This window comes from Bos indicus, chromosome 16 (assembly GCF_029378745.1).
Source record: "Bos indicus isolate NIAB-ARS_2022 breed Sahiwal x Tharparkar chromosome 16, NIAB-ARS_B.indTharparkar_mat_pri_1.0, whole genome shotgun sequence".
In the NCBI taxonomy this organism is placed as follows: Eukaryota; Metazoa; Chordata; class Mammalia; order Artiodactyla; family Bovidae; genus Bos; species Bos indicus.
The window spans coordinates 50363725-50387572 of record NC_091775.1 but is presented as its reverse complement, the minus strand read 5'-3'; the positions used below and the strand labels follow the sequence as shown (position 1 = coordinate 50387572).

Sequence of the window (23848 nt, the reverse complement as noted above, 5' to 3'; positions counted from 1 at the left end):
GGGAGTGGACATGCCCTGGACAGAGGGTAGGAGAGAGCAGTGTTCAAATGTGCTTCAGCTGCCCACTTGCTGTGTGGCCTGGGGAAGTCACCTGTCCCCCCGGAGACTCTAGCATGACTGGCCTGCCCACCCACTGCTCTTCATCAGACCCCTTTTTGTCTCAGTTAGCTGCTGGCTTGCTTGTGGCTGGACCCTCATCGACCGAAACATCTCTGAGGGGCAGACACCAGGCTCTGCGAGCCCCCAGGGTCTCACAGCACCTAGAAGAGGACCTGGCGTGGAGAAGGCAGCTGGGAGACCCTGAAGGAATGAGTGAATGGAAGGACCCAGGAAGCCCCTGCCCAGGACGGTAGGAGGAGTGGACTGTCCGTGCCATGCAGGTCCTAGGGCTCCTGGGCCCTGTCCCCCACACAGCCCCGCCCCCATAGCAGCCTCACTCTCGTTGCAGACGAGCCCGGTCCAGCCGTCGGGGCAGTCACAGCTGTCCAACGTGGGGAGGCAGGTTCCCCCATTCCTGCAGTCATCACAGGTCAAGCTGCAGTCTGGGCCAAAGGTGTCGTCCAGGCAGACTGGGGGACGGATTGAGAGAGGAGCCTCAGAGCCTGGCCCCTCGCCCTGGACCCTACCCAGAGAAGGGGACACAGGGCATCCTCGGGCCATGCAGGCCCCACGTGGGTGAACGGAGACAAGGGAGCCACATAGGGGCCAGAAAGGGCCTTAAGTGGGCAGCCAGGCTCAGCCCCGGACACACTGGGCAGACTGAGCAAGCCTCTTGGCCTCTCTGAGCCTTGGTCAAACAAGGCGCTCACAGGAAGACTTCCTCATGCCCAGGACCGTAGGCTGGGCAGCAGCCGGGCCCAGGGGGTGCTGGCACGGAGGCCCGGGGACGGGCCTGCCTCTCACCATACTTTTCCTGCAGTGTGTGTTCGCCCCGTGCCTCGGCCTCTTCCTCCTCAGCCCCGACGTAGTCGTCTTGGAAGAGGTGGGGCAGCTCGTCCTGGAGCACCGCGACGTGCAGAGGGGGGCGCCCGAGGGGGAGGTGGCCGTCCAGGACCAGCTCGGGCAGCTCCAGGGCTGGGCAGAGCACGAAGGCCCCTGAGTCCCTGCTGCTCACCTGTCCTCGTCAGGATTGACTCCCCTGCCCCTCGGTGCCACCCCAGGACCCCCACCTACAGACTCCACCATGCCCCTCCTCACCCTGGTCACCAGGAGTGAGCCTACTTCTCAGGACAGAGGAGGCTCCAGGTCCTGAGGACCTGACTCTCGCCACGTCCGCCCCAGCTGTCCCGGCTCCCGCACTAGCCCGAGGGACCCTAAGTGTGGAGAGGGCGCGGGGACAGGAGAGCCCTCTGCTCTGGACATGGTCCTCAGTCCCTGAATGAAGTCCCTCCTCTCGTCTGGGAGGGGCTGAAGCTGGACCACTGGGACCCCTGCGTAACACCTTGCCTGGGGGCCCCTGTCTGTCCAGCCCCTCTCACCCACCCATCCCTAGCCCATCCCACAGTGGGAGGCTGGTCTGAGGTGAGGTCCATCCAGCTGGGAAGCAGGGAGTGAGGCCCCGGTGCTGCAGGAAGACAGGGTCCCATGGTGCCAGGCGGAGACTCACAGGTGCAACCCCTGCGGTCCTCGTCCAGCTGGTAGCCGGCCTCACAGGAGCACTGGAAGGAGCCGGCCAGGTTGGCACAGTGGTGCTCGCAGCCACCGCGGCCAGAGGCGCACTCGTCCACGTCTGCGGGCAAACCCAGGGGTGGCGCCCGTCCTCCAGGGGTCGGGGCCTTGGGGCGGTGCTCCCGCCCCACCCCTCCCCATGGGATGGGGACCTGCTGGGTGACACCCACGCCACAGCCACCCTCCTGGCCTCCTACTCGAGAAAGGGCAGGCCAGAGGCAGCTGGGGGTGCAGGCCCAGCCCAGAGAGAAAGACAGTGACCACACAGGGGAGGGAACAGGAAGGCCTCCACAAGCCTGCAGACGGCAGGCATTAAACCAACACCCAGAGACAGAGTGCTGGGCGGGGCCAGAGCCCACCCCGTGTCATCCTTAGGACGGCCCACTCCCCAGCCACCCCAGCCACCCACCACTCACCCTCACACCCGCAGCCATCCGCACTGAGCCGGTAGCCAGCATAGCAGCTGCACTCGTAGCCACCGGGGCTGTTGGTGCAAACCTGCTGGCAGCAGGGGGAGGCGGCACAGTCGTCGACGTCTGCAGGGCACACACCACAACCCAGCTGGCACCAGTGCCACCCACGTGCACTCCTTCCACAGCATGGTAGTGTGCACACACCTGCACACAGCCACACGCACACCTCACAAACACACCTACACACCACGTGCACACCTGCACACAACTACCTGCACACAACCACACGCACACGTGCGCACAAAATCCTGCAGGCAACCACACGCACACCCACCCACAACTACCTGCACACAGCCACACGCACACCTCACAAACACACCTACACACCACGTGCACACCTGCACACAACCACCTGCACACAACCACACACACACACGTGCACACAACCACCTGCACACAACCACACGCACGCCCACCCACAACTACCTGCAGGCAACCACATGCACACACACACTTGCACATGACTGTATGCACACCTGCATGTGAGTTGCACATACTCGCCCACAATCACATAGGCACCCAGGTACGTCCCCGGCCCTGCACACACGGCACACCAGGACGCAGGTGGCAGCCCAGGGCCACCCCGCCTGCTGTGGGAGCAGGGTAGGGAGTGGCAGGTGCTAGGAAGTGCCCGCTGATGCAGAGGGGATGCTCACGTGCCACAGCACATGGGTGTTGACCAAGCGGCTGAGCAGAGCTGCAGGTGGACATGGGGCGGTGGGTGCTCGGCGGGGTCTCGATGCTGCCTCTCACCAGGCCCCCTTGTACCACCCCCACCCCTTCCCGGGGCTGAGGGAACAGGACTGGGGGCAACAGGAGGGAGGTTCCCATTCACGGCATCAAACCCGGGCACTGCCCCAGGGCAGCAGCGAGCCTCTGGCTTGGGGGACGGCAGTCAGGAAGGAGGTGGCTCGCACCGATACACGTCCTCTGGTCCTCATCCAGCTCGTAGCCATGGGGGCAGGTGCAGACGGGGCCCGCGCTGCTGTGGCTGCAGCCGTGGGAGCAGCCGCCGTTGTCTGCCTCACAGCTGTTCACAATCTCCATCTCGATCCCTGCGGCCAGAGCCACCAGGGACGTGGGATCAGTGCTGGGGGGATACCCCAAGCTGGCGCAGTCCTCCCGCCCTAGCTGCTGCCAGTCCACTGGGAAACAGGCTGCACGGAGCTCCTGGGCTCAGTGGACCCTGGAACCCTGTCCTCCTGGGGTCCCTCTGTCCTCCCCCATCCTCCCAGGACCCACAGTCAGCCCCCAGGCCCAACGCCGCCCTCGACTGACAAGGAAGTTCTGCCCCTCAGCCAAAGCGAGCCGACAGCTGTGGGGGCCTGGGGAGCCATGTGGCATCTCCACGCCCGGTGGTGCCGTCGCCCACTGTCCACTCACGGTAGCACTGCCGGCCATCAGCACCCAGCTCGTAGCCCGCATTGCACACACACTTGAAGGAGCCGTGCGTGTTGAGGCAGCCGTGTGCACACTGGGCCAGGCCCGTGGCACATTCATCCACATCTGATGGGAGACATTGGGGGTGAAGGGCACTTTGGGCCACTGGCCGGGGAGGCTCAGCCCCCAGAGGTGGTCTTCACCAAGGGGTCAGGGCCCAGGCGCCCTGTGCCAGTAGAGGCCCCCGGTGCCCTCTCCTGCTTCCCTCTGAGCACCTTTGCTTTCATCAACACACTCCAGGTGCTCGGGCGCTGTTCCGCCTCTCTGAGCCCACGGTCCCTGAGATGTGTGTGTGTCTGCTCTTGCCAAGCACCCCTCATCCAGGCCAGGCACAGAAGGGGCCTTTCGCCACCAGCCTCCGGGGGCCAGTGGGAGAAAGCGCACTCTGTCATCCAGGGTCAAGCTACAGCTTCTTCCCTGTGGCCGCGTGGCACTGGCCTCGGGATCTAGCATCCCTGATGACTGCCTCAGTCCCGCCGCCTGAGAGTCCCTGGAATGAAGCTGACCCTCAGCCTCATTTCCCACTGGGTTCTCTGCAGCCACTGCATTTGGAATGCCAGGACATGTCCATCACATTGGCAGTGAGACCTAGAACACTTTCCTGATAGTGACGTGGAACAACAAGCTTCTACACCCACAGACCTGTCTCTCTGATGGCCGTCGGGCAGGACTCCTTGGGAAATGACCACTGCATGCCCTGGAGGCACCACATCACTTCAGAGACTCACCCCAGGAGTCAGGGGGACAGGCCCAGGCTGCTCATCCACAACCACGTGTAACAGGGGGGAGCAGGGACACCCGAGTCCTGAGGTGGGGCAACCAACACTGCACAGTGGACGCCCATGCAGCCATGAGGTCGGAGCATGTTCTAAGAAGCTGTGCCCACCACGCTCTGGGGTGATGCTCTATGCACCCATTAACCAACAAGCCTAGAGACAACCTGGAAACTGGCTCGGGGATGTCACTCGGGTCACAGTGATGACCCTTTCTCTAATAAGCAGGTTGTTGTTTACTCGCTAAGTTATGTCTGACTCTTGCAACCCCATGGACTGTAGCCCTCCAGGCTCCTCTGTCCATGGGATTCTCCAGGCAAGAATACTGGAGTGGATTGAATTTCCTTCTCCAGGGGATCTTCCCAACTCAGAGATCAAACCTGCATCTTCTGCTTGGCAGGTGAGTTCTTCACCACTGAGCCACCAGGGAAGCCCTAACAAGCAGGTACTGGTTAGCTAACACCTAAGAGAGAGATTTAAAACTAACAAGGCACCCTGAGAACTGTCTTCCTGCAGACACGAGACTCTCTTTGGGAGCAGTTCCTTGAGCTCCCGCCCCTCCTCTCCATCTCCCACCCTCCACCCCGCCACCGGCAACCCCAGTCCTAGAGATGACCCTGCATCATCCCAGGTCAGCCGAGAGTGACAACACGGGAACTGGCCCCGCACACACAGGCCCCTGAGGGGGGATGCAGGGAGCTGACCCCGTGCGGCTGACCTGGACTGGCCCTAGCACAGAGAGGGCGTCTTACCTTCGCAGGCCTTGCGGTCTACTGCCAGCTGGTAGCCCGCGCGGCACTCGCAGTGGGCAAGGCCCCGGAGTGCCCGGCACCTGTGCATGCAGCCGCCATTCCTGTCTGCGCATGGGTTTCTCCCTGCGGTCATGGCCAGGAGGAATGGGGGCAAAGGGCAGGCGTGGAGGATCCAGCAGGTTTGGGGTCCCCACCCCAGGGCCTCTGGTGAGCCCCCACCTAGAGATCTCACCCCTCCTGCTCTGTCCTGACAGGCTGGGACGTGGACTAGGGGCCAGGGGAGCCCCAGGCACTCCCAGACGACTCCAGAGAAGACAGAGGGCGGTGAACGCATGGCCAGCTCCCCCACCTCTCTTCTTGTCGGAGCCCCAGCCCTGTGAACTCATGCCACCCTGCCCCACCGCTGGCCCACACTCAGTCCTGACCCCCAGGGACCTAGAAGGCCAGGTAGGGTGGGAAGGACTCCCTCAGCACCAGCCCTGCACCCATCCCTTCCCACTTCTCAGGGGTCTCCTGGGCCTGCTCCACCTTCTCCGTCAGCAGAGGACCCCTTCCATGACCCACAGCCCTGGGACCCCAGGGCAAGGAGCCAGACAGGGCCTGGCCAGTCTCCTCTGCCTGAGGGCCAGGGCTGGGGCCTGCATGCCCACGCCAAGGCCAGGGCAGGCCTCAGAACTGAGACAACACAGGATGCCCTTCCTCTTCATGCCGGTACCCCCATCCTAAGCTTCCTGCCCCCAAAGACGTGAGATCCCAGAGCACAGCCTGACGGGCTTCCTCCCCAGGGCCCAGAGGGGCTGGATGATGCCCCATCACTCTCCACAGTCAAGGAGCCCCCAGTGTGATCACAGGTCAACCAAAGGCAACGACATAGATAGGACCCCTCAGACCCTCCTGCAACACCAGTGGCCAAGCAGGGAGGGACTTGGCTGCATGATCCCCGGGGAAGGTCTGAAGGAGCATGGAGAACGGGCAGGGGGTCCCAGTGGAAGGCCCAGCCCTGATCCCCTGCCTTCACCCCTGGGACACTCACGGACGCAGCGCCTGCCATCCTCCTGGAGCTGGAACTCGGGCCGGCATTGGCAGCGGTGCTGGGTCACTGTGAGCTGGACGCAGTTGTGCTGGCAGCCACCATTGCCCACGGCGCAGGAGTTGATGGCTGGAGACCCGAGAGGAGTCAGGTCACCCCAGGAGGACGGCCCGGCCGAAGGGCTCCACCCCAGGCAGGCTCAGAGCACCTCCTGCAGGAAGCTTCTGGCACCTCCGAGCCCCTCCGTCCTTCCTGTCCGCGTCCCAAAAGCAGGGGCTTTGAGAGGGCAACACAGCTCCCGTCCAGGTCGCAGGCCTGGCTTTGTTTCTCGGCCCACACATGGGACACACAGGGCCATGATCCGAATCTGGGTCCTCTGGTCCAGCCTGCCCCAGGACTGGATGTAAGGAGGCACTGCAGAGCGCCCCAGTGGAAGCCCAGCCCCTGCCCCGCAACCCCGGGCACAGAGCACAAAACACCAGGCCCTGCTGAGGGTCAGGGCATCCAGGGCTCAGGGTCCAGCAGGCTGGGAGCCTCCCTGGAGGAGCAGGAGGCCAGCAGGGGCTGGGGAAGACCCACACACTCCACTGTTGGTCATCAGGCCAGGGCAGAGGGGCAGGCATGGGCCTCCGTGGACAGCCAACATGACCTGCAGGCCTAGCCACCAGCTTGTCGGACCACTGCAGCACCCGCCCACCCCAGGTGGGGCCTCACCCCCACCTGACCTCACCCAGACCCCACTCCTCTCAGCAGCTGTGGGGACAGCACTTGGTGAGGTCAGAGCCAGGGACCCCCATCCCAGTCCTAGGATGCCAGGGGTCCAGGTGTTCCCGCTCAGGCCCACCTACAGCAAGGCTCTTATGGGTCAGGCTGGGCAAGTGGGTGCCTATGTCCTGTGTGGATGCGTTGAGGCTGTGCCCAGGAAGAGGGCACTGGGCGAGACTGGGCATCCAGGGAGGACACCTGACCTCCGGTAGCTCCACCAAGTCGCTGGTAGAGGCCTTGTGGTTAGGGAGGGACAGGTCCCCAGCTCTGCAGTAAAGCTTCAAGAATGCACCGCGGTGAGGCGCAGATCACTGCCCAGCGGGCCTGGGCCAGAGCAAGCCTGAGTGCTGGTACTAAACACAGCGACCGCCGGGGGGCAGGGATTCATCCCCAGACACCACCTGTGCTGTCATCACAGACTTCAGGGGGGCCTCAGGGCCTGAGTCTGGAGAGGCCATTCACTGTCAGTGGGTCTGGGGGCCAGGAGCGATCCACCCCACCACTGAGGCCCGTGGAGCCAGGAGCAGCCGTGTCTGCACGCAGAGCAAGCGAACAGCCTCAAGGCTCAGAGTGGCCAGGCCCACAGTGTCTGCCAAGAACAAGACTTCCTTCAAAGCAAGTATGCTCCCCAAAAGCCAAAACCCAGCACTCGCCATCCTGCTGGTTCCCCACGAGGAGTGTGTGGGGGAGGAACTAGAGCTGAGGGTACCCCCGGGGCCGAGCCAGCCCTGCTCTTGGGGTGGAGTGAACACCCAGGGTGCAGGGCAGGCTGTCTCCTGGCCACATCTGCCTCTGCCACGTGTCGAGGGGGAGCAGCAGAGACCCGAGATCCGGTTCGGACGGAGGCAAGCAGGATGGCCGTGTCTCCGGTCCCAGACAGCCTCTAGGCCCCCTCTGCAGCCACCCACCCCCAATTCTGCGCTGACCCCCAAAGCCCCACATTCCTCCCCCGAGACAGCTCTGCTTAACCCACTGCCATCAACTCCAGAGGCTTCCAAGTATGGCCTGAGCCAGCCCATTCCTGGGGCCCTGTCTGTGTTTACAGCACCAACTGCATCACTGCTCAGAGCTCATAACAAGAACCAGAAGCCCATCCTGGCAGCGCCGGGCAGGCACACAGAGAGAGGGCCAGGGGAACGGCTGGGCAGACACTGCGGCTGCAAGGACGTCCCACAGAGCTATGGCAGGACCCCCGAGACGGGTCCAGGGGCGACCTGGTACTGGGCCCACAGAAGCCCACCGGGGAAGAAATCCCACGGAGGTGTCCAGCTCCCCATGCAGCTTTGAGCCTCCCCAATACCAGCCCGAGTCTCTTGCTCTGCTGTACAAATCCTAACGTTCCAGATGCCCCCAAGCTGTGCTACACACGAGGAAGCCAAGTCCCACATCATCATCTCACACATCCTGTGCCCAGGATGCCCGGAAAGCTTAGCAAGGTAGTTTTTCTCAGGCGCTGGGCTGTACAGCTCAGGGGAGGGCCAGCCTCTGCATGCCCAGTGCCTAGAGCTGGGGATAAAGCTTCCAAGCCCTCAGGTCACTGTGAGTCATAGCCACGGAGTCCACATACCATTGCCCCATGCCTGAATGGACCAGGCTCAGAGCTGAAGCTTCGAGCTTCAGGAGCGAGGGGGTTCCACAGCCCCTAAGGGGACCAATGTTTGTGTACCTCTGCAATTCACATGTGCACTTCTAAAATTCAACCATCAATGTGCCCATATTTGGAAGTGAAATAATGAATTGTGGTGCTGGAGAAGACTTAAAAGTCTTGGACTGCAAGGAGATCAAACCAGTCAATCCTAAAGGAAATCAACTCTACTTTGGCAACAAAGGTCCATCTAGTCAAGGCTATGGTTTTTCCTGTGGTCATGTATGGATGTGAGAGTTGGACTATGAAGAAGGCTGAGCGCCAAAGAATTGATGCTTTTGAACTGTGGTGTTGGAGAAGACTCTTGAGAGTCCCTTGGACTGCAAGGAGATCCAACCAGTCCATTCTGAAGGAGATCAGCCCTGGGATTTCTTTGGAAGGAATGATGCTAAAGCTGAAACTCCAGTCCTTTGGCCACCTCATGAGAAGAGTTGACTCATTGGAAAAGACTCTGATGCTGGGAGGGATCGGGGGCAGGAGGAGAAGGGGGTGACAGAGGATGAGATGGCTGGACGGCATCACTGACTCAATGGACGTGAGTCTGGGTGAATTCCGGGAGTTGGTGATGGACAGGGAGGTGTGGCATGCTGCGATTCATGGGGTCACAAAGAGTCGGACATGACTAAGCGACTGAACTGAACTGAACTGAATGATGAAGCTGAAGCTCCAATACTTTGACCACCTGATGAGAAGAGACAACTCATTGGAAAAGACCTTGATGCTGGGAAAGACTGAGGGCAGGAGAAGCGGGTGGCAGAGGATGAGATGGTTGGATGGCATCAGTGACTCAATGGACACAAATTTGAGCAAACTCAGGGAGACAGTGAAGGACAGGGAAGCCTGGCATGCTGCAGTCCATTGGTCGGACATGACTTGGTGACTGGACAACAACAATTCAGGTTAAATGAGGTCATAAGGGTGGGGCCCTGATCCAACAGAATTTGTGTCTTTAAAGAAAAGATATAAGGACTTCCCTGGCGGTCCAGTGATTAAGACTCCAGGCATCCAATTCAGGGGACATGGGTTTGATCCTGATCAGGGAACTAAGATCCCACATGCCTTGCAGCCTGAAAAATTAAACTAAAAATATTTTTTGGCTTCTCTGGTGGCTCATACAGTAAAGAATCTCCCTGCAATGCAGGAGACCTGAGTTTGATCCCAAGATTGGGAAAATCCCCTGGAGTAGAAAATGGCAAATCACCCCAGTATTGTTGCAGCCAAAAAAAATAAAAGTATTTGTTAACAATAAAGACCTCCCTTTCTCTAATATGGGAAGGAGCTTAAAAAAAAAAAAACAGGAAAGACATAAAGTCTCTCTCTGTCTCTGTCCCCATGGCCACACGAGGCAACAGCAGGAAGAATGTTCTCATCAGGGACTGGACTGGCTGGGACCATGAGTGAGAACTGTCAGCCTGCAGAACAGTGAGAAGATAAACTTCTCTAAGCCGCCCAGTCGGTGCGTTGGTTAGGGCAGCCTGAGCCGACTACTGCACCTTCACTTCCCAGTTTGCAAGCACCAGAACCAGGGGACTTGCAGGTTCTAACAGAAACGAAAGTGAAAGCGTTAGTCATTCAGTTGCATCTGACTCTTTTGTGACCCCATGGACTGTAGCCCGCCAGGCTCCTCTATCCATCGGATTCTCCAGGCAAGAATGCCTCCAAGGGATTTTTGAGACCAAGGGATCAAACCCATGTCTCCACCAGGGAAGCCCCGGGTTCTAATAGTGCAGGCTACAACTCCGTCTTTCGCCTGCAGGGGTCGCTCCAGCCCAGAGCCAGGTGTGAGGAAACTGGACCTTCTAGATGTCCTACAGGGAGGAGGATCTGCTCCATGCATGCTGGTTGACTAGCCACTGCTGGAGATGCAGGTGGTACCACCTGGAGCCCAGCATTAGGTGTGTGTGAGTGCCATGGAGGTGCAGGTAGGGCTCTGCACGGTTGACCTGCGAGGCAGCTCCGCTGGCGAGGCCCTGGCCTGGGACACCAGCACGGTGGCCCGCCCGAGCTGGTCATTCAAGGGGTTGTGCCTGGCAGGCTGCTGGCGTTAGGACAAGCCTGTTGGCAGCGTGCTGAGCCCACCAGCCCACTCTGCTCCAGCCTCCAACCCCAGCCGGTGGATCAGAGTAGGCTGGATGGCAGCTTTGTGGGTTCGTAATGACTGCCCTCAGACTGGCTTGGCTTCCAGGTCCCAAGAGCCTCACACCACGTGTGGTCAGCAGCCATGTACAGCCCATACTTCTAGGAAGCCCTCTGTTGGCCACAGGGCTGGGATGGCGGGACTGGAAAGGGGTGGTCCACCGGCTCAGCCAGTGAGGGAGACTCACGTGGGCTTGGCCCGCCGGGTACTCCTTGGCAGCTCACGGTTTGCCTACAGCCTGGCCTTATGCATCCTGCCCCATCCCCGACCCTCTGCTGGGGCCTCCACACTGCCCAGGGTGGCACAGTTCCCCTGCAGCATAGATTCAGCCGCTCCCACCCACAGGCCACACTCCCTCCCACCCACCGGCACCCACATCACAGACTGCACTGCCCAGCACCCACGCTCACCAGGCCCGGCCAGAGAAAGCAGCAAAGCTTGGACACAGGCCCTGCAGCTGCCCTGCCCAGTGCCTGCCCACCTCAGGACATGCACTCACAGGTGAGGACCCAGGCTCTGCAGCCCCTGGTACACATTCCAAGGTCATCCGCATTCTCACACCTCTCCCCCCTCCCACGCTGTGCTCCCTGCTAGGTTCTGCCCTCATAAACTCTCTGACTCTAACCCCCCACCTCCTGAGGCCCCAGTCTGCCCCTGCTTCCCCACAGGGTCTCTGCATCCAGCCCAAGGGTCTGTGGGCACTGCCCCAGCTTCCCCAGGTCAGGGTGCAACCCTCCCGTCCTCCCTGGGCACTGGCAGCCTACAGATACAGGGCTTGGTCTCGGGCACAGGGGTGACCTCCCAGGATGGCCTTGGGCAGGGTGGCCCTTCCTGCTCCCTGTTCAGACTCAGTGGCCCCTTGGGGCTGGGAAGGCACTTTCAGAAACTGCAGCCTGGTTCAGGCCTGGAGGTGACTTGAAAACGTGGCCAGAACTGTCTGTGGTTTGCAGGGACGAGCTCTGCCAAACAGCCTAGCAGTCTCCACCCCTCTGCTGCCTGTGGCTTTGCCAACGAAGCCTTCAGGGGCCCTGGAAGCCTCCCCGCCAAGGAGTCGGGGGACAGCAGGCTGTGGGGCCCTGTGCAGACACCTTGCTATCCCCTCACCGGGGAGACCCAGGCCTGGGGAAGTGTCTGCCCCGAGGCCACTTAGCACACCTGAGGGAGAACCCCAAAGGCAGGCGGGGTGCAGGAAGAGCCTCCCCGTACTGTGGGCACTGTGTGTGCCCTCAGTTGCTCAGTCGTATCCGACTCTTTGCAGCCCCTTGGACTGTAGCCTTTCAGGGCCTCTGTCCATGGGACTCTCCAAACAAGAATGCTGAGGTGGGTTCCCTTTTCCTCCTCCAGGGGCTCTTGCAGTGGGGCTCATCTGACTCCAGACCACCAGGGGTGCAGGCTGACAGCAGAATCCTCCCCACAGTGTCCATCCAAAAGACTCAACAGGCCTGAGGCCGAGGGGAGGAGGAGGAGGGGACCTGCCTCTCCCCAGGGGCTGGCCCCGGGGCGTCACAGGGGCCCCTCTGCTCGTTGACAGTGACATCATGGCCCCTCAGACGGGGTGTGCTGCTCACCATGGGGAACATTCAAGGCCAGGATCCAGGAGGGACCTCTGGGCAGGAGTCACCCTAGCCCGGAGGAGGAGGGTTTCCCAAAGACCGGGAGTGGGTCTCCGTGGGTCTGCCTGGGTGCACTGCATGGCACAGAAAAGAACAGGTGCCCCCAGGCTCGCCGCCCAGCACAGCTCTCTGCAGCTCCATTTCCCACAGTCTGGGGAAGGACAGGGCCCAGTTCCTCATCCCTGAGGGTGAGAAGCAGGCTGGACCAGCCCTCGGCCTCTCTGCCCACCTCTTCCCACCCCAGAGCCTGCTGGGGCGGGGGTAGGGACAAACCCAGGGGGCTCCCAGGTGGAGCCACCAGGAGGTGGAGCACCCAGGACACCAGGCTGCTTCTGCTTCTTTCTCTTGGGCCCAGGCTGGACAAGAGCAGCCAAGGTCAGACGTGAGGCACTCAGGGGCTTTGAGGCTGACAGCAAGATCCTTCCTGCAAATTTTCACTTTAAAAATGGAAACTTTTTCCCCGTTATTTGCAAGGGGCCTTTTACAAGGGAGGGGCGCAGGAAGACTGTGTGCTTTCTGTCTTCTCCCTGCCTCTAAAGCACCTTGAAAGAGTGTTTCAAGTTTTCCCTTGTCTGTTTCAAGGCCTCCCCACCTCCTTAAGCAAAACCACCTTTGAAGACTTCCCAGATCCCTGGGTACCATGATGCGGCACCAACCTGAGAGCTCCCAGCACGCAGGGCCTTCCCACCCTGTATGGAGGAAGAGCTGTCACATCCCTGTGGGTACCTTCTTTATTCTCACTCTCTAGCATTTCCATAACCCTCATTCCAAGCTGCTGAAGGGAGGGGTGCCCGGACCTGTCCCCTGCCTGCCCTGCCAGTCCCAGGAGAGCTCAGAGCACTCCTCCCCTTGCCCAGAGGATCCCAGCAGGCCCCAGGGAGGGGGTCCAGGGCAGCTGTGCTCCAACTGCGCAGCCCGCCTGCAGCTGGCCTGCGTGGGGGAGGGGACAACTGGGGAGGGGCCTAGTCCTACGCTGATCTTCCCATCAGTGTCTGCTGAGACCCTAGGGTGGGCTGGGCCCAGAGGGTGCCCCCATTGTGAACCTCAGACAAGGCCACCAGCTCCTCCCCACACCCTGCGGTCTGGGAGTCCTGGAGGAGAAGCGGGGAGGGCCCACACCTCTCACAAAGCAGCAGGGACTTCCAGCAGCCTGGCAGGGGCCAGGCAGTGCCCTTCACCAGGCCCCACCTGGAGCCCCTCATCTGGTGCTCGGCCGCCCTACCCATCCCAGGGCCGTAGGTCAGGTGCTCTGCTGCTGGGGAGGGTCCCTCCACAACCCAAAGGGGCCCTTCAGGGAGAAGGGAGGGTGCCCCTAGAGCAACTGCTTCCTGCTCTGCCTGGGAGAAAGTCCCCAGGAGACCCCTATCTGCTCTGGAAACTTTCCGGCAAAGCCCGGGCCCCCCACAGGGAAGGCAGCCCCCAACAGACCCGGGCTGACAAACCCACATCACTCCCAGGAGACCTGGGGGTTGGCCTGCAGGTGTCAGCTCCCAGGAATTTCAGATACTTGGAATCTGCCCACAGGTGTGCGTGCGTGTGAGTGAGTGTGTGCAGGGGACGCAGCATGTATTTCCCGCCGCGACTGGAAGTTGTGGAATGTGGGTATTTCACCTGCCCCCTTTGACGGAAGCAGACAGGAGGTGGGTGGCCAGGAGGTGAGCACAAGCACCCAAGAGAGCTGCAGACCCCCTGAGGTCCTAGGGACCATACAGTCTGGGGGTACAGAGTTGACGGTGGTAGGCAGAGGGGGTGGTAAGGTCCCAGCAGCCTCATACCAGGCTGTGCAGACCACACTGGGGGTCCTGGCATCAGATCTTTAGAAGACTCTGTGTTGTTACTGCTTTTCAGTCTCTCAATCGTGTCTAACTCTTTGCAGCCCCAGCGACTGCAGCACACCAGGCTTTCCCGTCCTTGACCATCTCCTGGAGTTTGTTCAAACACATGTCCTTTGAGTCGATGACGTGAACAAATGCCACAGATGGAGACTTCAGGAGCCTTGAGCCCAGGCGTCTCCCAGGGAAGGGCTCCAGCATAGTGATGGGCTGGGCTGGGCTAGGCTTTCCTCCTGGGCTGCCTGAAGGAGGCTATCCCCCTCCAGAAGCAGGGTATTCCTCCTGGGCTGCCCGACGCCAGCAGCTCAAGGCGCTGTTAGAGATTGCCACAATCCTCCCAAAGCCCTGACAGGCACCCTCCCCTTTGCGTGCTGTTTACCCATTCTGGCAGCTCAGTGAAGACCACTATCTGGTGGACTAGGGGGATCCAGGGAGACAGGAGGGTGTCCCAGCCAAGCCCACCCTGGACCAGCCCCCAGGGACACCCTTCTTTGAGAAGAACCTGCCCCAGAGGAAGGGAGAATACAGGGGACCCGGCGATCAGCAGCCGGGCTGCACTCTGTTGCATTTGTCCTGAAGCACATCACAACATTCCTGCATCTGTTTCCACTTTCCAGCTCTGAAACTTTACAGGGCAGCAGCCTCGCTCCCTGAGTGGCGGCCCGGACATGTGAGCGTGTCTTCTGGGGAGGGCCCCCCAGGGCTGGCGGGCCGCCCTGCCACATAGCAACGAGGCGTGCAGGAGGGAGGCTGCTCAGAGCCCGCCTGGGCCCACTCCGGGTCTCCAGGGTGGAAAGAAGGGGCTCCCTGCCACAGCCAGGGAGAGAGCCCTGGCCAGGGAAGGTGACCACCAGCCCAGCCCCCAGAGAACAACCCCCACGCAGCCTGCCAGACAAAGCGGCCAGCAGGGAGGGGCAGCCCTGCCTGCGACACCTGTGTCCAGGGCAGCCGGGATCGGGGGGGTGGGTGAGGGCAGTGGATGGCCACCGTTCACTGCCAGATTCCTGGACTCCAGCCCTCTACCCTCTGCCCAGTGGGCACCCACGTGCCCCTTCTCTCCCTGGAGCCAACTGTGCTGGTAGGGGCAACTGTCACTGGCCCCAGGCGCCCCCATCAAGCCCATTCCCCATAGTAAAAAGACCCCACAGAGGAAGTGAGGGCTAATACCCTGCCTCTTGGTTACCATGTCCCTGCCTGTCACACCCCCACCCCCAGGCTCTTCAAGACGGATGGGGGGCCTGAGCCAGGGAACCCAGCTCTGCAGACCAAGAGCAACTCTGCACTGCCCCTGCCCCAGGCAGGGCACCCCCCACCACCACCCGGCAGGCACCAAGTCTTCCCATTTGGGGCAGCACAGCCAGACCTGTGTCCCTGGAGACGGACGTCCACAGCCTCTGCGGCAGAGGGCCCTGGAGGGGATGGTGGCCCAGGGCTCCTCCCCACTGCGGAAGTCCCCTGGGAAGTGGGCTTGGCATCCCGGCCGGACTCAGCTGTGACCACTGAGGGTGCTCAGCCCAGGTCACAGTGCCCAGGGGCCAGCCTCAGCGTAGAGACCCGGGCCCAGGACACGTTCTTTCACCACCTGAGCGCCGGTGACCTCACGGGAGTGGTGCTGGCAAGGGCCCACGATGGGTGGCGAGGGCCCCTTGGCACGCCACACTCGGCAGTACGGAGGCCACTGTAACGGTGGCTGCACTGAGCAGACAGGCCCCCTGGGGCCCATCAGTGCAGGAGTGCAGGGACCCCCTAAACCTAGGCACACCCAGAAGGGTGGGGTGACGGCTGAGGTTAGGAGCGCTGGGCCCAGGAGACTGCTTACCCAGGCAGGTCCTGCCGTCCGCGTGGAGACGGAAGCCGGGCTTGCACTCGCAGAAGTAGGAGCCTGGGGTGTTCACACACCGGTGCTGGCAGCCGCCATTGTGCACCTGGCACTCGTCCACGTCTGGGGGAGGGGGAAGACACGGGGCTGGGGTTAACAGAACCAACACGGTGCCCTCGCGCTGCGCTGGCCCCAGGCAGCAGGTCCGACCCCCTTCTCTCAGGACACCGTCCCTGCCCGGGTGTCGGGACCCCTCCTTCTCAGGCCACGCTGTCCGCCACAGTCCCGAGTCCCTCACCCATGCTTGCTGGAGCAGAGCAGAGAGAAGGCAGGCCAGACTCCAACACCTGGGGCCCACCTGGGAGGAAGAGCCACCTCTAATTCCACTTAATAACCCCCCGGGTCCACACTACACATTGTGACTGCACCCTCCAGCTCTCACCCATCATCCCCGTGAAAACACCCACCTTTGAGGCGCCCCTCCTAAAGCCCCAGCCACCTGAGCACACCTCTGCAGGGTGTCAGAGGCACAGGGGCAGGGTTTCTCCTGGGAAGTCCCCAGAGCCTGCCCACCAGGTCGTGCCTCCCATGGACAGAAACCCTGACTCCATCCATGCGCTTGTCCCTCCAGGAACAACCAGAGACGACCCTAGGAGGCCTGGCCTCTGCTCCATGCACAAGCCACAACCACCCCGGGAAGAACCCCAGGGTGTCCCTCAAGCCCCAGGGCTGTTCAGAGAGGAGATGAGACCAAGAGAACTCCTCCTTGGAAATATGGTGACTGGGGAGCCCTCCTTGGAATGACACCAGAATGATCAGCAGGTGGAAGATTGAAGGTAAAGTGTTTTCAGCCCCCAGTAGAGCCCCAAGGAGTCTCAGGGTCCAGAGGACCCAGGGCACAGTGGGAGGTCTCAGGACCCAGGGCCCTCCAGTGGGGGAGTCAGCTGAGTAGTGATGGGGGTGGGGACCGTGGGCTGACCCACACCCGCTGGGCAAGGCAGGGTGGGCAGCTGCCACCCAAGGGGTTCAGAAAGGAGACCTCATCCCCTCTGAGCTCAGATTCCTCTCTCTGCGACCCCTTCAAGGTCCCCGAAAAGTAAAGCGACTGCATGGCGAACAGCACTGCGCATAAGGTAAGGGCTCAGCAAAGCCTGGGGGAAGAGGCGCCCCAAGTGCGCTGTCCGAGAGGGCGGGTGGACTGACTGGGTCTCAGTGTGTCTCAGTGGCCTCGCCGGACAGGACAGAAGGACAGAGGGGCTGTCATTTCCAGACATGGGCCCAGCGGCAGGTGCGCAGCAGACCGACCGACGGGGACACTGGCTCCCAAACCACCTCTCAGCTGGTCACCTCAGATGCTGGCCTTGGGGAGTGGCTGAACCACAGTGGTACTGCACTCTCGAGCCCTCAGGCACCTGGCTAGCGGGGGAGAGCCCACACTAGGGGCCCTGTCCTCGAGGGGATGTGCAGGGAGCCAGCAGCCCGGGGCCCACAAAGACACCAAACTGACGGGCAGTCTGGGACAGCAGGTGGGGGAGGTGGGGCAGGTAAGCCCGTCATCAGCAGGGCTCCTTCAGGGGCAGCGCTGACGGCCGGGCCCCCCCACCCACATGATCACACTCTCAACGCCCTCCTGTGGCAAGGACGGACATTTAGACTTGAGAGGTGTCCCCAGGCTCCTGCCTAAATCCTGCCAGACCAGCCCCTTGGCACCCGGGAGGCCTTCCCGCCTCCAAAGCTGTCCTGCCAGCGACAGTGACCGTGGTCAGAGGCACAGGCAGGGGGCCACGAGGCCGGGCCAGGCTTCCCAGTGCCCATGGTTTGCTGTCAGCCTGTCCAGATTACGTGGGCCCAGCGGCACAGCTCAAGGCCTCCCCCTCCACCTCCCAGCTTACGGGTAGGCGGGCACTCCTGCTGGGGTCCCTCCAGCTCTGAGATCGAGGCCCCTCTACTGAAACAGCTTACTCAGAAAGCAAGGCAGGACCGAGTGACCGAAACCCAGCTGGCCCCACTCCCAGGCGGGCCACGTGGTGGGAGGTCAGAGCTGCCCTCAGCCACCGCCCATGACCTGGAGCCGCCGACCCAGTGACGACCTTGTGACCGCGACTGCAGTCATGCTGTGACCCGAGGAGCCCAGGCTCAGTTCTTAAGGAGGGTGTGGTCAGCTGAATAACGGGCCCCCCAACCCCGCAAAGAGGATGAGAGCATCGTAATCCTGGAGCCTTACACAACAGAAAGGACTTTGCAGGTGAGATGAGAGATTATCCTGGAGCTTCCAGGTGAGTCCAAGGTCATCACACGGGCCTTACAAGTAAGAGAGGGAGGAGGGCTCCATACAGTGGAATCCTACTCAGCCATAAAAAAAAAACATAAAAGGAAACAATGCCATTCGCAGCAACGTGGATGGACCTAGAAGTGATCATACTAAGTGAAGTAAGTCAGATAGAGAAAGACAAACGACATCTGATATCACTTATACGTGGAATCTGAAAAAAAATACGTCTGAACTTATTTACAAAACAGAAACAGACTCACAGACACAAAAACAAACTCATGGTGACCAAATGGGAAAGGGTGGGAGAGATAAACTAGGAGTTTGGAATTAACATACACATTCGCGCACAGAAAACAGATACCAAGGACCCTCTGTATAGCACGGGGAACTATACTCAATATCTCGTAACAACCTATAGTAGAAAAGAATCTCAAAAAGAGTATATATGTGTATATGTGTTCAGTAGCTAAATCGTGTCCAACTCTTTGTGACCTCATGGACTGCAGCCCGTCAGGCTCCTCTGTCCATGGGATTTTTCAGGCAAAGAATACTGGAGTGGGGTGCCATGTCCTACTCCAGAGGATTTTCTCCACCCAAGGATTGAACCCACATCTCCTGTGTCTACTGCATTAGCAATTCTTTACCAGTGAGCCACCTGGGAAGCCGTGTGTGTGTGTGTGTGTGTGTGTGTCTGTGTAACCAAACCCCTGGTGAAAGGAATGGCAATCCACTCCAGTATTCTAGCCTGGGAAATCCCATGGAGGGAAGAGCCAGGCAGGCTATAGTCCAGGGAATCACAAAGAGTCAGACACGACTGAGCACACGCATTACTTTGCTGTACACCTGAACACTGTAAATCAACTATACTTCCATAAAAAAAAAAAAAATCTAAAACAACAACAAAAAAAGATGCTGCGCTGCTGGCTTTGAAGGTGGAGGAGGGGCCACAGCCAAAGAGTCCAGGTGCCTCTAGAACCTGGACGTGTGGGAAAGCAAATGCTCCCCCAGAGCCTCCAGGAGGGACCAGGCCTGCCAGTGCCTTCATTTTAGCCCTTCTCAGACTTCCAACCTCAGAAGTGTAAGGTACCAGAGACCTGGGTGGTTTTCAGCCATCAGCTTGGGATAACATGTCCCACAAGCCACAATAACTGAACACAGAGGGAATAACCATCTAGCAGCCTCTCCAGTGTCATAGAGGCTCAGACAACCCGACCTGGAAATCCAGGTTCCCAAAAGACCACTCTGGCCAGCCTGGCCTCCTGACGCCAGAGGAGAGGGCCACTGTGGTCTTGGGGGGATGGGGGGAGGGAAGGGGGCTGGGGGCACTCCCCTGGGTCCCACGCTGCAGGCTGCCCTCACCTCCATGCCACACACTGCCTCCACCCGGTGACCACGGCTCAGAACTGGCCCTGTGGACCCTGAAACTACCGCAAGTCATCTGTTCTCCTGAGAGACATGCGCCTTGCTCAGTCGTCCTCCGGGCCAGTCTGTGCTGCTCTCCACGCCAGAGGGCACACGGGCAGCCCACCCAGACAGCATGGAGGGGGCCCAGTCCCCACGGCAGCTGAAAAGGAGCTTGGAGGCTTCCTCCTCTGCCATCTTCCCCTCGGAGCATCAGGGGATGAAGTCTGCTCCTTCCAGACAAGCAGGCAGAGCCGCTCCCACCCGCAACAAGGGCTCCAAAGCCTCAGGACAGCCCCAGGCTGCAGCCATCTGGTCTCTGGGAGCAGGCAGGTTGGGGTTCAGCAGGACAGTCTCTGGGGTCTCACTGCTCCCCTCAACTGAGACGTGTGATTAGGGAAGCAGCAGCCTGGGGATGGGTCACACGCTGGCACTCGGGGACACTTCCCTGTACAGACATGGGGCCGTTCCCTTGAGAGCCTATGGGACTTGCTGGGCGATGGTGCCTCTGAGGGCCCATCGCCACACTGATGGGAACCCAGGAGCACACAGCCCCTGCAGAAACCACCCCAGATGAGCCCGTTCTGAAACCTCAGCCACACTTACAGGAAAACCTGAGCCCCTGGGATCCCACCAGAAAGGTCCGCTCAGCACATACCAACTTTGTTATCCTGCTTCCCCCAAACAGGACGCAGGGTCCTCGCCCCGGACAGTCCATCCCATCACCCACAGGCCCTCTCTTGGCCCCTTCACATGCCCATCAGTTCTCAGAACAGAGCGGGCACACCTGACTCCCTAAGCCCAGCCCTGCCGACCCCTGCTCAGCCCCAGGCCCTTGGACGCTACGGGCCCTCAGCATTTAGTGCCACCAGTGGAGTGACAGTGCCGGCCTAGACCGAGTCACCCAGGGGGAGGGCTGCTTACCCTGTGGGGATGGGATCTAGCCCCAGAGGGCGAGTGACAAAGCCAGGGGAGACAGTGGACTTTGTCACAGCCCAGCCCTGCTGCTCAGAGATCTGTGTGTCCTCTGGTGGAGAGCAGCAGGGACTGGCCCGGAGGACAGCTGAGCACAGAGATCAGATGCCCTGCACAGAGCCACACTCAGGGGCCTGGGAGGCCGTGGAGGGGAGCCCAATCCTGGCCCTGCTTTAATAGCCCTGCTCTGGACCTGCCTGCTCCTGCCGGACAGACGGCTGCAGCCCAAGGGCAGTACCGAGGGCAGCAATTGCACCAGGGGCTTCAGGGTCCTTGGTGTGGGGAGACGCAGCCTTGCCCCACGCCGGGTGTCCAAGTATCGCAGGCGATGACTCACGGCACGCCACACCCCTCGTCACATTCCTGAGGTTGCCAGACTCCAAACTCCATGGAACCCACGATGCTCAGGAGCTTCCTGCAGGAGGCTGGCCCAGCGTGGGTACCAGCGTGGGAGAGGCAGGACAGACCAGGGACAGGGCTGCTGGGGTCCTCCCAGCTGACCCTGCCGCTCACTGGGCTGACCACAGTCCCCAGCCTTGGGGGGCGGGGATGGGGGGTGACAGGACAGCACCTGCCACATCCACATACAGCCCCCAAGGGGCCAAGGCTCTGGGGACCCTGGAAAAGGAAACTCTACTCCAAGACCCCAAGGGCCTCTCTCTTGGGCCTGCCCTACCCCTCCTGTTTAACCCCCAGAGCTGCTGGTGCTGCAGGGGAAGTGCAGCCCTTGTGCCCACCAGCAAACACAGTTGCTGTACGTTTCTCCTCCCTCTGGTCGAGGGGCTGAAATGCTGTCAGCAGCCCACGCAGCCAGGCCAGAGACGGGTCAGGAATGTCCGACGACTCAGGGCACACGGGACCTGTCCCAGAGGCAGCGGCTGCCTCCCCGTCTGCCCCAACCCCGCTCCCTCCAACCACGGCATCAGCCCCCCGGGATGCAAACTGTGAAGGAGGAAACAAAGGCAGCGCACGCGGGACGGAGCGCATCCAGCCTGCCCCCGCGCAGAGCCCGCCGCTCCCACCTGGCCTCGGGTCGCCGGAGCTCACGGGGTAGCCGGCTTGGCCCAGATGGCACGGGTAGCAGCCCCTCCACAGGTAGCGGTAGTGCACGCCCGCAACGCGCGCCAGGCTCCCCAGCAGCCCGAGGTACCAGAGAGCCGCCAGCCCGCCGCGCCTCCACGGCGCCTCCATGGCCCATCCGCTCCCTCCTGGCTCCGGGCAGCGCGCACTCGGGTCTCCCAGCTCCGCTCCGCTCGGCGCCGCTGGAGCGGCTCTGGTGGGGCGCGCCCCGCCCCTCGCCTTTCAGTTCTCCGCTTTCCCTCCGCCCCCCGCAGGTAAGGGCCAAATTCCCGCCGCAGCCAGGCCCCGCCCCGCCCCGCCCGGCCCCGCCCGGCCCCGCCCCCGACTCTCAGAAAGAGCATGGGCCCCCCTGCGCGCCGCCCGCCCACCCGCTCCGCACATTCCTATGCGCGCGCTCACGCAGCCGGCACACACCCAGACCCACAAGAGCAAGCACCTCCACGCAGACACGTGCACAAGCAGACCCACGTGTGCAAGACGTACACAAGACACCCAGAGTCCTGCACGGACCTGCATGGGCACATCGATATACACGGGCGCTGGCACAGGCGGGATCCCTGAGCCAACAAGTTAAAGAAAACACGCAATATAGAGGTGGATGGAGGCCACCCTGGCAAGGCCCCAGGGCTCCGCAGCTCGACGCAGGTTGCGGAGAGTGGGGAACCGGCGCACTGCGAGGCCACACCGCGGTAGTGGATGTCTTGGGGGTGAAGACTCCCCCAGGCCCCCAGCCCGGTGTCCCTCATCTCTCCACTGGTCCAGGGCCAGTACCTGCGGGAGCCTGGTAAAGCATCACTGCGCCCCTATAGCAGATGGGGGAGGGTCCGAGCCTTCAGGGACAGTGAGCCCCAGGGGTGAGGCTGCCGAATCATGGACACTCCTCCAACCCCAGACTGCTGGGCACAGTTGGTGGTCCCAGATGTGTCAGGCAGCCCTCCTCAGAGGTGGTGGGGTCACACTGGCTGTGCACTCGAGAGACCTGTGCATTCAGGCCTGACGAAGGCTGCGCCCCCAGCCCCCCATCTGGTGTAGGCTTATGCTGATCCCCAATGGCTCACCCATGGCACCCTGCCTGACCCAGCCCTATCCAGAAACTGCTGGCTGTCATTCTTCACAGCCCACCTGTGGGCAGGGTTCAAAGGGGGCAACCTCAAGCTTGTGGAGAAAGGCACTGTCTCGCCTTGTCCGGTCCTGTCTGCAGCCCAGAAGCCAACTCATCCCACTGTCTGCCCCCACCACCCGCCTGCCAGGTGCCAGGCAGTGCAGAACAGGCCTGCCTTCCTGTCTGCCCCAGCCTTGGGGGTAAGCTTCTCCCCACCTCCCCCGGGGCAGCACTGCAGCCTGTGGATCCCAGCCTGTCAATGTAGGGAGCCCCCACATATCTCCCAGGTGGACACTTGAACAGTGTCCCATGGCCATTTGAACAGTGCCTCCCACAATGCGCCAGCTCTGTTTATCACTGCAACGTGTATCTCATTCGCTCCCAACAACACTAACAAAAACCTGAGGGTCCCTGTGCAGCCACCAGTCAGGCTGCAGGGAGCAGGGGGGTGCTGGACACAGGTCCGGGGCCTCAGACACTCTGCTCCAGATACTGCCAAGCATCGCACTGCTCAGCCTGGCAGGGGGTCCGGCATGCAGACCTGGTCACTGAACTCCTTTTTTAATTATAAAGCATTTGTGGTTGGGCTGGATCTTCATTGCAGTGCGAGGGCTTCTCCCTGCAGTGTCTTCTCTTATTGCAGAGCGCAGGCTCTAGGCACGCGGGCTTCAGTAGCTGTGGCATTCAGGCTTAGTTGCTCCACAGCATGCCACTGACTCGTGACTTCCAGCAGAGCTCTTTCCTCACTGTCTCATGGTGCCGTTTTGAAGCAGGTCTGTGCCTCCCAGACACACCTATAATTAAACCTTCATTCTGCCCAGGAGGGAATCCTCCAGCCAGGTGCCCACCTAGGCCCTGCCCTTTGCACACAGGGTCCCAGACGTTCTCGTACAGTCTTTATCCAGGGGATAAATGACCTGCCCAGGGTCACACAGGACAAAGGGGACCACCGACAGGGATCAGGTCTGACCTAAATCCTGCCTTCATTGGGCACCCTCCTCCAGGCTCCTGGAGACATGGCCTCTGCAGGTACCCAGAGGCTCTGTCGGGGGTGCCCAGTGGGTTCTGGGT

General features: G+C 61.2%; 1 protein-coding gene across 5 annotated transcripts in view; it reads right to left on the bottom strand.

Annotated features, from left to right (window-relative positions):
* Nucleotides 1-23848, bottom strand: part of MEGF6 (multiple EGF like domains 6) — a 101760-nt gene that overhangs the window by 19276 nt on the left and 58636 nt on the right. For 4 of the 5 annotated variants that reach the window (XM_070768343.1, XM_070768341.1, XM_070768342.1 and 1 more), the window contains 9 exons: nt 15948-16070; nt 6140-6265; nt 5107-5229; nt 3525-3647; nt 3059-3196; nt 2085-2204; nt 1607-1729; nt 904-1074; nt 438-569 (listed from right to left, as the gene is read on the bottom strand). In XM_070768343.1, the coding sequence (XP_070624444.1) occupies nt 438-569; nt 904-1074; nt 1607-1729; nt 2085-2204; nt 3059-3196; nt 3525-3647; nt 5107-5229; nt 6140-6265; nt 15948-16070 (1179 nt within the window). Of the gene's footprint in view, nt 1-437; nt 570-903; nt 1075-1606; nt 1730-2084; nt 2205-3058; nt 3197-3524; nt 3648-5106; nt 5230-6139; nt 6266-15947; nt 16071-21617; nt 21825-23848 lie in introns of those variants that run through there. The other variant, XM_019976750.2, reaches the window with a different exon arrangement.